Source organism: Peromyscus leucopus, chromosome 4, assembly GCF_004664715.2.
Source record: "Peromyscus leucopus breed LL Stock chromosome 4, UCI_PerLeu_2.1, whole genome shotgun sequence".
Taxonomy (NCBI): Eukaryota; Metazoa; Chordata; class Mammalia; order Rodentia; family Cricetidae; genus Peromyscus; species Peromyscus leucopus.
The window spans coordinates 78637902-78651395 of NC_051066.1; the positions used below are offsets into that span (position 1 = coordinate 78637902).

General features: G+C 38.3%; 1 protein-coding gene across 3 annotated transcripts in view; it reads right to left on the minus strand.

Moving 5' to 3' along the window:
• Positions 1 to 13494, minus strand: part of Caprin1 (cell cycle associated protein 1) — a 38970-nt gene that overhangs the window by 9563 nt on the left and 15913 nt on the right. For all 3 annotated transcript variants that reach the window (XM_028877910.2, XM_037205055.1, XM_037205056.1), the window contains 10 exons: positions 10365 to 10603; positions 10195 to 10277; positions 9047 to 9184; positions 7190 to 7242; positions 7019 to 7105; positions 5622 to 5777; positions 5431 to 5539; positions 1769 to 1830; positions 846 to 956; positions 562 to 711 (listed from right to left, as the gene is read on the minus strand). In XM_028877910.2, coding sequence (XP_028733743.1) covers positions 562 to 711; positions 846 to 956; positions 1769 to 1830; positions 5431 to 5539; positions 5622 to 5777; positions 7019 to 7105; positions 7190 to 7242; positions 9047 to 9184; positions 10195 to 10277; positions 10365 to 10603 — 1188 coding nt within the window. The remainder of the gene's footprint in view (positions 1 to 561; positions 712 to 845; positions 957 to 1768; positions 1831 to 5430; positions 5540 to 5621; positions 5778 to 7018; positions 7106 to 7189; positions 7243 to 9046; positions 9185 to 10194; positions 10278 to 10364; positions 10604 to 13494) is intronic.

The following is a 13494-nucleotide window of genomic DNA, read 5'->3' on the forward strand; positions in this document are numbered from 1 at the left end:
GAGCACTAATTCAACTGTATTCCAGATTATAGTACTTTTTTCTAGTAATTATATAATTTAAAAATAATTACTGATGAATCAGTGAAGTATAACATCTCAATTTTACTTTCAAACATTCCAGTACAGTAAAGATTAGGCTAAAAGGTTCTAACTGCAAACATTTATACACACTCCTTTGTTTTGTTTTAAAGAATCAATGTGTGTTTATGTATATGAACTGCACAGGTGGAGGGTGGAGGACAACTTTAAGAACTCAGATTTCTTATTCTACCATTTGCGTTCCAGGGATTAAACTTAGAATATAAGGCTTGGCAACAAGGACCTTAACCACTGACTCATCTCTCTGGCCTTTTTGTCTTGTTCAAACTTTGTTAAATCTTGTAACCTTTGGGATAAAGCTAAAAAATCTAAATCTGAGTGACTCCTAAGGCTCAAATTCATCACTGAGAAATCTAACAATCAGCGTCTGTCTAGCAGTCAGTAAATATAACAGATACTACAGTACATACAGCTCTATTTAGCATGATTCATAGTACACACTAAACAGTGTTAATTGCTCACCGTTTGCATGGATTGGAATGGAGCTGCATTTACATTGATTCCACTGCTATGCAAAGGTTTACTTGTCCCAGCCTGGAACACCTGAGGCTGAGAAGCAGCAGGAAGGGATGATGATGCTGTAGTCTGGTCTGTATTTAAAGATATTGTTGCCTAAACACAAAGTGAATAAACAAATATACTTTACTGGGAAACTAACTCAAAATTTTTACATGTTAAGTAAATAGGACCCAAATGCATTTATAATTAAAGTACCATCCCAATTCATGCTTGGTAACAGAACTTGCCTGAATCTGATCAATTGGCTCCTTTTGTGGCCGCTGCTCTGTAGCATGGGAAGGCTGGTACAAGGGTTGCGATGATGTATACCCCTCACTTGTGGATGAAACCAAGGGAACCTATACAGAAATAACAATCTCAAATATTATTTTTTTTCTAACTAATAATAATAACAATAATAATACGAACCCTAAAACATTCAAAGAAAAGACATGTCTGCTAAGAGAATTTTTCTCTGCATTTTGAGACTACAGACTTTACAACATGGCTGGACAGGTGACACGCACCTTTAATCACAGCACTGCAGGGAGGCAGAGGCAAGCAGATCTGTGACTTCAAATTCTACAAAGCAAGTTCCAGGACAGTCAGGACTACATATTGAGACTGTTTCAATATGAAATAAACACCTAACAATTGCAAACTATGCTGATATTTAAATCTCAAAACTAAATCAAAGCTTTGTCTAGTTAGAATGTTTTGGGGTTTTTTTGGGGAGGGGGACATTCCTCAAGACAGAAACAGTTTCTCTGCATGGCCCTAGCTGTCCTGGACTCACTCTGTAGACCAGGCTAGCCTCAAGCTCAGAGATCCACCTGCCTCTTCCTTCGGAGTGCTGGAATGGAAGGTGTGTGCCATCACTGCCCAGCAACTGTCTTAAATAAAGACACTTGTTTCACTTTAATATACTATTACATATGCAAAGCAATGTAAAAAAAATATTAAGACAAAGTCCTGCTGTGTGAAACATGAAAGTCACCAAAAGAAAGTCACCAAAAGAAAAACAAATATATGCATGGAAACAAATTCTAAAAACTACCCATTGTCAATGAATCTGTAACAGAACACACTGAAAGTGATCAAATGCATCCCAGACTAAGAATGAGTCCTCAGAAAAAAAAAACAAAAAAAACCTACTCTTATTCGTTCTTACCTGTGTGGCTTCTGGTTGTACAGGAACTTGATTAGGTTGGGCAAGTCTAGATTCAGAATGAACTGCAAAATTAAGAGAGCTGTTACATAAAATTTGTTAAGAGAAAATCCAATTTCGTAAACTTTATCTACATTATACATAGTGTTATGGGTAAATTTCTATAACCAAATGATTGATGAACAATTTCAAAATAAATTACAAAGCACAACTAAGATTTCAGCTTTCAAATTAACACTAAGCACTTTATCAGCAGTGATTATAGTTTACTCTCACAGTTGTTTCTATTTTGTGTTTTGCTGGGTAAATTAAGATGTCAGTAAGAAAAGTATCAATAAAAGGTAAAAGCAGTGCCAGTAATTTTGAAAAAGTCCACCTCTGAAAGAAGCATAATCCCACATGGTCTGGCATTTAGGATTTCCTAGTTCTTACACCTAGAAGGCCTGGTCTGGTCCCTGAGAGATGGCTCAGCAGATAAGAGGACTAGCTGCTCTTCCAAAGGACTGGAATTCAGCTTCCAGCACCCACAGCAGTTGGCTCACAACGACCTGTAACTCCAACTTCAGGGGATCCAACACCCTCTCTGGCCTCTGCAGGCACCCAAACACACTGGCATATACATGTATACATACATACAGAAATAAAAATAAAAAGTTAAATTTTTAAGTAGCACAAGAAAGCAGTGTTACTGATATTCAAGACTTTGACAAAGGCTGACACAGAGGCTCAGTGAATTACGAAACACTTTTGTTGTCAAGTCTTACAACCTGAGTTCTTTTTATCTTTAGAACTCTCAGGATAGAAAGAAAGAACCAACTCCAAGTTGTCCTCTGACTTCCACATGCTCAATAGTGTTGCGTGCACAAGTGTACACACACAATAATAAAAAACATACACTATAACTCTTGCATACACACAAAATAATAAAAACAAAATATAAGATTTTTTTGGTATATTTCAAGACAAAGTATCTTAATACCAACTTTGAATGTTTCTATAGGAGATTTAAAAAAGATACAGCCAGGCATAATGACACACATCTTTAATCCAAGCACTCGGGAGCCAGAGGCAAATAAATCTCTGAGTTTGAGGCCAGCTGGTCTAAATAGTGAGTTCCAGAACACCCAGGGTTACATAGTGAGACCCTGTCTCAGAAACAAATAACAAAAACCCCCCTTTTTACTAAAAGCACACACACCATATGCACCTTTATTGGATGTTCTCTTTCTCTTACCTCTCCCCTAACCATAGCTAAACAGATCATCAAAAGTACAGAATGACTGGATAGGTTTTCAGAAAGCATCAAACATCAATGGATAGTCTAATGGGCTTAGTTAGCATTAGCTGAGTGTTTGATAACCTTACAGGTCAGTACTATATGTATTAACTTTGGCACAATTCCCAGCTGAGAAAACTATACAGCTCCTTACTCTGGTGGTGTTCACAAAAATAAGCATTTAAAAAACAAAAACAAAACAGGGCTGGGCTGGAGACTTGGCTCAGCAGCTAAGAGCACTTGTTTGCTCTTGCAGAGGAACCCAAGTTCAATTCACAGCACCGCCATGACGGCTCACAATCATTCCAGTCCCAAGGGATCTGATACCCTCTTCCAGGTATATATGTGGAACACAGACATACATGTAGACAAAACATGTTAAAATAAACATAGAAATAAATAATAAAAAATAAGTTGTTTTTGTAGGCATTACCTCTTCTAACTCTTGGTTCAGAGATATGACATGAGCTCCCTTACGTTAACTATTTGTCACTGAGCAACTTTTTACACTTAAGAATATGGCAGGCGTGGTGACACACACCTTTGACTTCAGTACTTGGGAGGCAGAGGCAGGCCAGTCCCAGCGAGTCCAAGGCCAACCTTGTTTACAAGTACAAAATACTCACTACATAGTGAGTTCCAGGACAGCCACAACTATGTGGTGAAACCCTATCTCAAAAATGTCAAAAAAAAAAAAAAAAAAGAGAGAGAGAGAGAGAGAGAGAAGAAAATAAGAATATACTAGATTTCATGTTACTTTATACCACTCTGACACCTTGATATGCTCTGGTGAGAAGACCAAGATCAAAATCACCAATGAGAGCTGAAGAGATGGCTCAGAGGTTAAGAGCACTGGCTGCTGCTCTTCCAGAGGTCCTCAGTTCAATTCCCAGCAACCACATGGTGGCTCACAACCATCTGTAATGAGATCTGGTGTCCTCTTCTGGCCTGCAGTCATACATGCTGTATACATAGTAAATAAATAAATCTTTTAAAAAAAAAAAATCTCGCCGGGCAGTGGTGGCACACGCCTTTAATCCCAGCACTCGGGAGGCAGAGGCAGGTGGATCTCTGTGAGTTCGAGGCCAGCCTGGGCTACCAATTGAGTTCCAGGAAAGGCACAAAGCTACACAGAGAAACCCTGTCTCAAAAAACAAAAAGACAAAACAAAACAAAACAAAAAAAATCTCCAATGATCCTATAGCAAAGGTCTATACAATACAATGCACAGACTTATACAGTTGCTACTTCCTCTCAAGCTCATGAATCAATCCCCTTCCATGGTTGTACCATCAGAAATTCTCCTTTAAGAGCTGCAGGAATCTCCACAGAAGACACATTATTTTTATCCTTAAGATTTTTGAAATTGCCAGCAGTGGTGGCGCACACCTTTATCCCAGCACTCACAAGGCAGAGGCAGGCAGATCTCTGAGTTTAAGGCCAGTCTGGTCTACAGAGCGGATTCCAGGATAGCTAGGGCTACACAGAGAAACCCTGTGTGTGTCTGGAGAAGAGAGGGGAAGAGAGACACATACGACGGATGGATGATTTTTGGCAATGAGGCTCATCATTTAAGCGCACACCACCAGGCAGCTCACAACCAGTTAGAACTCCACTCCACCAGTTCTTCCCCACCAGGCAGCTCACAAACAGTTAGAACTCCATTTCTAGCGGAATTTGAGAGCTTCTAGCCTCCAAGAGCACCTGAACTCACTCACTATGCATAAACCAGGAACAGACAGACACACAGAGAGAATCAGAACTTTTGAAAAGAATTTTGAAATTTTAAATACCATACAAAGTTTCACTAACACAAATTGCAGCAACTGTCAAAACTGTATCAGAAGGAAGTAGCTGTCATCTACAGGTGGGGAGGATAACTCATAAATGAAAGAAAACTAAGTATACGCTTCTGGAGCACTAATAATTTTCCATTCCCGACTTAGATTGTGAGAAGTCATCAATTCTGTGTGTGTGTGCAAATACAAGTGTTACAAGAAAAAGAAATCACAGAACTAGTTATTAACTGTTTACAGGATAACAGTTCTCATCAAATCAAAGAATGCAAAAGAAAGCATTAAAAAGGGGCAAAATTACCTTTCAAAAACTCTGAAATTACTGGGTCTTAAATTTATTTCCTCTCATAAAAAAAAAATCATTGCATGGTTAAAAGATAGACTTTGGAGGCTGATAAGATGGTTCAGAGGGTAAAAAAGCAACTTGTCTCACCAAGCCAGATGACCTAAGTTTGTTCTTTGGAAGCCACATAGGAGGAGAGGTTGGGACTCCTGCAAGTTGTTCACACAGCACACATAATACCACCACACATGCAAGCACATACATGCACATACATTCTCTAAAAATGAACAATTTTTAAATCATTACTAACCCGGAGGGCAAACCAGTTGAGGCATTTCCATGTTTTGAGTAGGATTCATAGGTTGTGCTGATACAATGGCAGGATCAAGTGTCTGATTTTCAAAATCCAACATTGAATCCTACAAGTCAGGATATAATTGAATTACATCAAACAACATATTTAAAGTTACTGTTAACAGTGCCTTACTAAAATACACTTACCTGTATGAAATTATAGGGTCCCTGCATTTGTGCCATAAGATCTTGTACTCGCTGCCGTCTCACAAGTGGATCTGACTGAGCCACTGGAGTCAAAGAGTGGGGCTCTGGTACTGATGGAGATGCAGCTTGAGGTTGCTGCTGGAGTGAGTTTACCACCTAAAATATGAGGGGAAAACCTCCAGTGTTTTCAAGCATGTTTCTCAAAACATTAAATATGCAATCTACACTGTAACGAGCAGAACAAGCTTTACCCAAAAAAAAAAGTAGGGCATAGACAGATGGCTCTTGGATAAAAGCACTACCAGTCAAACCTAAGGATAGGAGTTCAATTCCCCAGAACCCACATGGTAGAGGGAATCAACTCCTGCAAGTTGTTCTCTACCACCAACATGCAACTCATGGTCCAAATAAACACTTCAAAGAAATAGCAGTTCTTAAAAGGCTGTAGAGAGCACTGACTGCTCTTCCAGGGGACCTGTATGATCCCACTCCCCCAAAAAGGTTCTTCAAAAGGAACACAACTAATAAAGTTAATGTTTTTTTTTTTAAAGATTTTTTTTTTTAATTTATTTATTACGTATACAGTATGTATAACAGCAGGCCAGAAGAGGGCACCAGATCTCATTACAGGTGGTTGTGAGCCACCATGTGGTTGCTGGGAATTGAACTCAGGACCTCTGGAAGAACAGTCAGTGCCCTTAACCGCTGAGCTATCTCTCCAGCCCCAATAAAGTTAATGTTTTGGATTAATATATTGCTTCTAGTTTTCTTAAGTTAAAAGAATTAGGGTGTGGCGTTTTAGCTTACTTTTCAATCTATTTTATTTCGAACTACAGAGAAATATGAAGGGGACTGATGAACTAGAGATGAGGTCCTAAAAGGGACTTATGTCAGAGACTACATCAAGAAACAACAGAAATCCATAAAGTCTAGTAACAAAAACAGCTTTTAAAATAAAGTTAAAGATGATGGCACTCACACTCTTCATAAGGTGGGAGCCTAGATTTTTCTACAATATGTCATCAAGAAACAAATAAGGGGGCTGGAGAGACAGTTCCTCACTTAAGAGCACTGACTGCTTGCTCTTCCAGAGGACCAGGATTTAATTGCCAGAACCCACATGGTGGTTCACAACTTCTCGTTCAAGGGTTATCTGGTACCCATTTTTGGTTTTTGAATGACCTTAGGAACACATGGTACACAAACATACACTCATGCAAAACGTTCTTATATATTAAACATAAATTTTAAAAGTGAGATAATCAAAAGCAAAACCATGTATTTTGACAAATGTGTCAAAAATACAAAAAACTAACAAAAAAACTATTTTTTCTCAGGATATAAAAAAAATTACTCATGTCAAAAGACATTAATCTTACAATACAAAGAACTCTTACCTCAACTGTTTCAACGGCCCACTCATCTACTTGCTCCTTCTCACTACTGCTGAACTGTGTTTCTGCCATGAATTGCCTGTTGACATACTGAAAAGAAAAGTCAACGTTTGAGATGTCTGTTTCAAAAACAGAAGAATAAAGGTAGTATTAATTTTTTTAAAGAAATGATACCTCTGTTGATTCAACCTCACTCTGCTCCGTGTATTCTTCTGTTGGTTCAGGTTCTAGAGTTAAAAAGGAAATGAAACAGAAGATATCTATTTAAGTCAATGAAATTATAATGGTGGAAACCTGTTACATACTTATCTAAATCTACAGAATGTACAAGGAGCTAAGGGGGAGCCACATATAATTAGGTAATAACATATTAATTAGGTTTGTCTACTGTAACAAATATACCTCTGATACTGTAGTAAAAAAGTTATGGAATTGTAAGAGTGATAGCAATTTAAGTTGTTTTTAAGTTAAATGGATGTTTTGTCTACATGTATGTCTGTGTATCATGCATGTGCAGTTGCCACAGAGGCCAGACGAGGGTGGTAGATCCTCTAAACTGGAGTGACAGACAGTTGGAAGCTATCTTGTGGGTGCTTAGAATCAAACTCTTGGTCCTCTGCAGGAAGAGTCAGTGTTCTTAAGTAGGGAGCCATCTCTCCACCCCACTTTATGTTCAATTTAACTGTGAACCTAAAACTGCTCTTAAGAAAAAAAAAGTCTGTTTGTATGTAAATGATATCAAAAAATATAAATTTGTTTTAATGTTATCAGTTCCACTTAAACTCTTACAATATTTTACCATTACATACAAGGAGTCTGAATATATTAGTGAAAAGTTCTTACATTTACCATTTTTACAGTCAGTAACTGTATTTTTAAGTTACTTTATTCCAGGATGAATTACTTTAGCGTTAACTGTAGTTTCTAGGATAAGCATATTGAAAATAAAAACCTTCTAGATTGGGCCTGGAATAACATGCAGGTATACACACCTCAAGACAGGGTCTCACTATGTATGTAGCTCTGGTTGTCCTGGAACTCCAGGTTGGCCTTGTACTCACAGAGATCCACCTGCCTTGAAACATGCCCAGCTTGGTACACACCTTTAAACCCAGCACTCCGAGGCAGAGGCAGGCAGATATCTGGGAGTTCCAGACCAGTGGAAATGATATACTAAGACTGTCTGAAGGAGAAAAACAGTAAAATCTTCTCCATCTGTCAGTAAAAGCAGAAAAACTAAAAACACAAAAGTCTGTTTTGCTGGGCGGTGGTGGCGCACACTTTTAATCCCAGCACTTGAAAGGCAAAGGCAGGTGGATCCCTGTGAGTTCAAGGCCAGCCTGTTCTACAGAGTGAGTTCCAGGACAATCAGGCTACATAGAGAAACCCTGTCTCAAAAATCAGAAAGACAAAAAAAAAGTCTGTCTCACCTGTACTCCACCAATCAGCAGTCTCCACTTCTGGCTAGACCTAACAGCACGTGGAGATCATTTACCATGTGCCTTCCTGTTCTCATCCCTCACACACTGCACAACCTGCTAAACAGGAACTTGGGAGTACTCAGTAATTACCCCAAGTCAGATAGCTGGTGTTCAAGTATGTTTTTACCTCAAGCAATCAAAATCTGAACTCATGCTTTAAAATACTCCAAAAATTTTGTAGTATATTACTCATCAACTTAAGAATTATCATGAAAGTACGCAGATTATCTAGCCACACTAGTGTTTCATTACGATGCTAAACACAAACTGCAAAGAATCCCTTGCTGTTTAGCTCAAGACCATGAGTTCTACACTTTCTCTGCCCCTCCTTCTTAAAATTCACATTATTATATTTTATGTTGGTATGGTAAAAAGTAAAAACTGTACAAGTCAGACAAAAATGTATCTGAAAATCCTTGCCATGCTCCATGTGCATTTTAAAATCTAAGTATAGATATAACCATATATGTATTTTAAAAACCTGTATCAAAGGAAATGGAAAGTTAAGTCCAGAACCAATACTAAAACTACTATCTTCCCAAGTACTCACCAGCTTCAGCTACCTGGTCTTCCACTGTGGGTGCCGAGGCTGCCTCCTCCTCCTCACACAGCCCATTCTGGTGGTTGTGAGTGCTGTCAAAGTAGTTTGACTGAAAAACACGCTCAACAATTTCCTTTAGAGCTTTATCTATTTAAAAAAAAAAATGGATTACAGTGTTACTGACAATACCAGATTTGAAAAGAAATACTTAATATTCTACAAAATAGCAATAAGAAAAATTAATCATGTTAGTAAAACACAAATACATAAATTACAGCATGAAAGGAAGGAAACAGGAACCTACTTACATTATTAAGTAAGCAAGTAAAGAGGGAATAAAGCTGAGATTATTCATTCAATAAGCATTTCTGTTGCACATACTGTGTGTGCGTGTGCGTGTTAGGCATGTTCTTGGCATTGGAGAAATGGCTCAGAGATTAAGAAAAAGAGTACTTACTTGCTGCTCTTACAAAGGACCTACATTTAACATGGGTTGGCTCACAAACATCTGACAAAACCAAGGGATCTGACGCTCTCTTATAACCACCTCAGAAACCTGAACTTACATGCATACTATACAGACATACACTCACACAATTAAAAAACAATCTTTTATTTTTTGGGGGGCAAGGGGAGTTCAAGACAGGGTTTCCTCTGTGTAGCCCTGGTTGTCCTGGAACTTGCTTTGTAAACCAGGCTGTCCTCAAACTAACAGGAATCCGCCTGCCTCTGCCTCCCAAGTGTTGAGATTAAAGGCATAAGAACCACACCCAGTGCACACTAATTTTATTATCTAATGGAAGGGGTCATCAAAACATAAAAATGACAAAATTCCATGATGTAAAGTAACAGATTTGGACCTAGTCAAAGTGAGACTACCAAAGCTTTGCTGGTATAACTGAGCAAGAGCTAACATAGATGTTAAATATCTAGGAGGGAAGCATTTCATGGCAGAAGAAAAGCAATTTACAAATCTTGCCCAATGAAAGTGTCAAATACAAGAAACAAAGGATGTCACTGAGGCATGCTAAAAAAAATAATAATAATAATAACCCCTAAATGTAAATTGTTACTCATACACTAATAAAATGTCTTCAATATTAAATAGAAAATTTTAAAGATTCCTAGCTATACAATCAGAATTATCTAATACTCACAGGTTGTTCCACATACAGGCTTTTCTTTCCCTTCCAGCAAGTCCCACAAGTGAATGGAGGCATGCTCATACTGCTCATTTAACCTTGTAACAACAAAGAACACATTAAACACCTTCCAATTGTTAATTAGAGCAACACCTCTAAGATTCTGTTGCCACATCTCAGCATACCTTAAACTCATGTCCCGCTCGGGGTCCACTAACTTGTAGAATTCATCTAATAAGGACAGTTCCTCTTCAGACAGTATCGGCACTCCATTCAAACCTTGTTTCAGATCAGCTCTCACTTCATCATCTCCCAGCTTATCCAATACATACTGTAACTCAAGAACAGTTTTTAAGCGCTTCTGTTCTGCTTCTTCTCTCATAAGCTGTTCCCGACGTGCTGTCTTCTTTATTGTTTTCTGAATCTGCCAAAGAACATAAACATGAGACATCAGAACTCCAACTTAAGTACTTTCTACTAACTTGTAAGAACAAGCCAAAAATCCACCACTTCCTCCTTGCTGCAAACAATCATTGATGGTATAAGAAATGAGTTTCAATATTTGAAAAGCAGTAAATAAAATTCAGTCTTTATGAACTGGGAAAAAAATAATGACAGAGACAAATATACTGTATAAGTTAGATAAAGTATGAAGTATTTTTTTTTCAATTCCCCGTCCTTCCCTTGAAAGGATAAAGGACATCATCAAAGCCAAGTAAGTCTCTCCTCTCTATCATGTTTAGCATCAGCTTAGGGATAGAGAAAGGTAAAAGTTCTTTCAAGAGTCATGGCACTGTTTTCCTTCACTCTTCCCTACCATCTCAAGCTTCACTAAATGAACTGACATGGGAAAAAACAAAACAGAGATATACATACAGACCTATAATTTGAGGATTGCAAAGTTGGCTTGGAGGGGGTCAAAGAACACCAACTACTCTTCTGGAGGACCCAGGTTCGATTCCCAGCACCCATAGATCACACTACAACCACCATTCACTCCAGTTCCAGGGGATGTGAGCACTCTTCTGGTCTCCAAAGATATTGCACACATATGGTAGACACATATAACAAGCAAAATACCCACAAAACATAATTTTTAAAAAAATTTTTTTAAAACTTAAAAGAGAAGAATGGAAGAATGAAGATTGCAATAACAAGGTAATTTATATTGCCAGCAGAGGAAATAAATGTTATCACAGCAATAAATGAAAAGTAAATATACAGTATATGTATATAAGATGTAAGTTAGGATGGGCAAGTAAGCTTACAAGGTGAAAATGCCGTCTATTGAAATGGATGAGCTTTTCAATGTTGGGAGCAGTTTAAATGAGGAAGGTCTTTCAAAGGTAGCTGGAGGCAGAAAACAGGAAGAGAAGTAGGAATGTGAAAAAAAGAAAAAAAACACCCTAAAGAAATAACTGTCCAAGTGCGCATATGTATGTACACATGTGCAAACACATGCACACACACACACACACTCCTGGCGGCCAGAGGAACTTAGGCATCCTTTCTGAGGTGCCATCCACTTTGTTTGTTTTAAGATAGGGTCTCTCTCTGGCCTGGTGCTGCTCACTAAGTAGGATAGGCTGGCTGGATAGCAGGCCTCAGGGAGGCCAGTCTTCACTTTCCTTGTTCTGAGATTACAAGCAAGTACTAGCATGCCTGGTCTGTACATGGTTCTTGGATCTAACTCAGGTCCTCACTTTACCAACTCAGCTCCCTAGCCCAAAGGTTTCTTTTATAATAATAATGTTGATGAAATATAAACTCAAGTGGGGCAGGTGTAAGCAAGAAAAGATAGATTAGAGAGAGGCTAATGCTACTCTTTGTAGATACAAAATAAAAAAACATAAGAGTCTAATACTTGTAAAAAGCTGTATCAAAGGATCAGAGTAAATTAACTCTTTTAAAAAATAAACTATATTTAGAAAAGGAAGGGTCAGGGAGAAAAATGGTACATGGAGCTTAAAGTTCTGACCTAAACAAGTATAAGTATCTTCCACTTAGTTACTACAGTTTCTTTGTAATCCCCACACCCTGTATTCGTTTGTTCAAAATGTAAAGACCTCAGTTCAAATGCTGAGAGGTAGTATTTGACCAATTACTTCGGTCCTAAGAGCACCACCCTGATGAACCGGTAAATGTTGCCATGAATAAGGCTATGAAAGTTAAGGTCACATTCTTGTTCTTCCCTCTTCTGTCTTGAGATACACAATTCTAAGGACCTCACCAGATGCCAATATCTTACAAATCTTGGAATTCCAGTGTCTCAAACTGAGAAATATATTTTTATTCTTTACAGACTGCCCAATCTTTGATAATCTATTAAAAAGGCACTATGGTTTGAATAAGAACAGCCCCCACAGGCTCATATATTTGAATGCTTAATCATCAGGGAGTGGCAACATTTGAGAATTAGGGAGTATGGTCTTATTGGAGTAGGTGTGGCCTTACTGGAGGAAGTGTCACTGGAGGTGGGCTTTAAGGTTTCAAAAGTCCAATCCAGGCCCAGTTTTCTATCCCCCTCTATGGATACAGATGTAGAGCTCTCAGATATTTTTCCAGTACCATGTCTGCCCATGTACCAGCGTGATAATAGACTAAACCCCTATAATTGAAATCAAGTCCCCAATTAAACGCTTTCTTTGATAAGAGTTGCTTGGTCATGGTGTCTTTACAGCAAAAGAACAATGACTAAGACAGGCATAAAACAAACTAAGGCATTGGTTAAAAAATTCAATTATCACCAGTCAGTGGTGGCGTATGCCTTTAATCCCAGCACTCCGGAGGCAGAGGCAGGCAGATCTCTGTAGTTCAAAGCCAGCCTGGTCTACAGAGCAAGCTCCAGGACAGCCAGGGCTACACAGAGAAATCCTGTCTCAAAACACGCACCCCCCCCCCAAAAAAATTCAATTATCTTTTCTCTTTTTTAGGCAAATTACTAAAATATACCTCTTTACTCAATTATAAAATATGACAATAACACTGAATGCTTGGAATACATTATGTATCACACACTCACAAGGAGTTTTATAAAAAGGATACATTACTATTTTATAGATTAGAAAACTGAGGTGTTGCGATGGCCTTGTCTGTCTGTCTATCTGTCTCTCTTCTCTGCTTCCACCCTACTAGCTCTATTTTTCTGTGAAACTTTTTTTTTTAAGTTGTGGGCTTTTTTTTTTTTTTTTATTAAGATAGATTTATTTATTTATTATGTATACAGAAGAGGGCGCCAGATCTCATTACAGATGGTTGTGAGCCACCACATGGTTGCTGGGAATTGAACTCAGGACCTCTGGAAGAGCAGTCGGT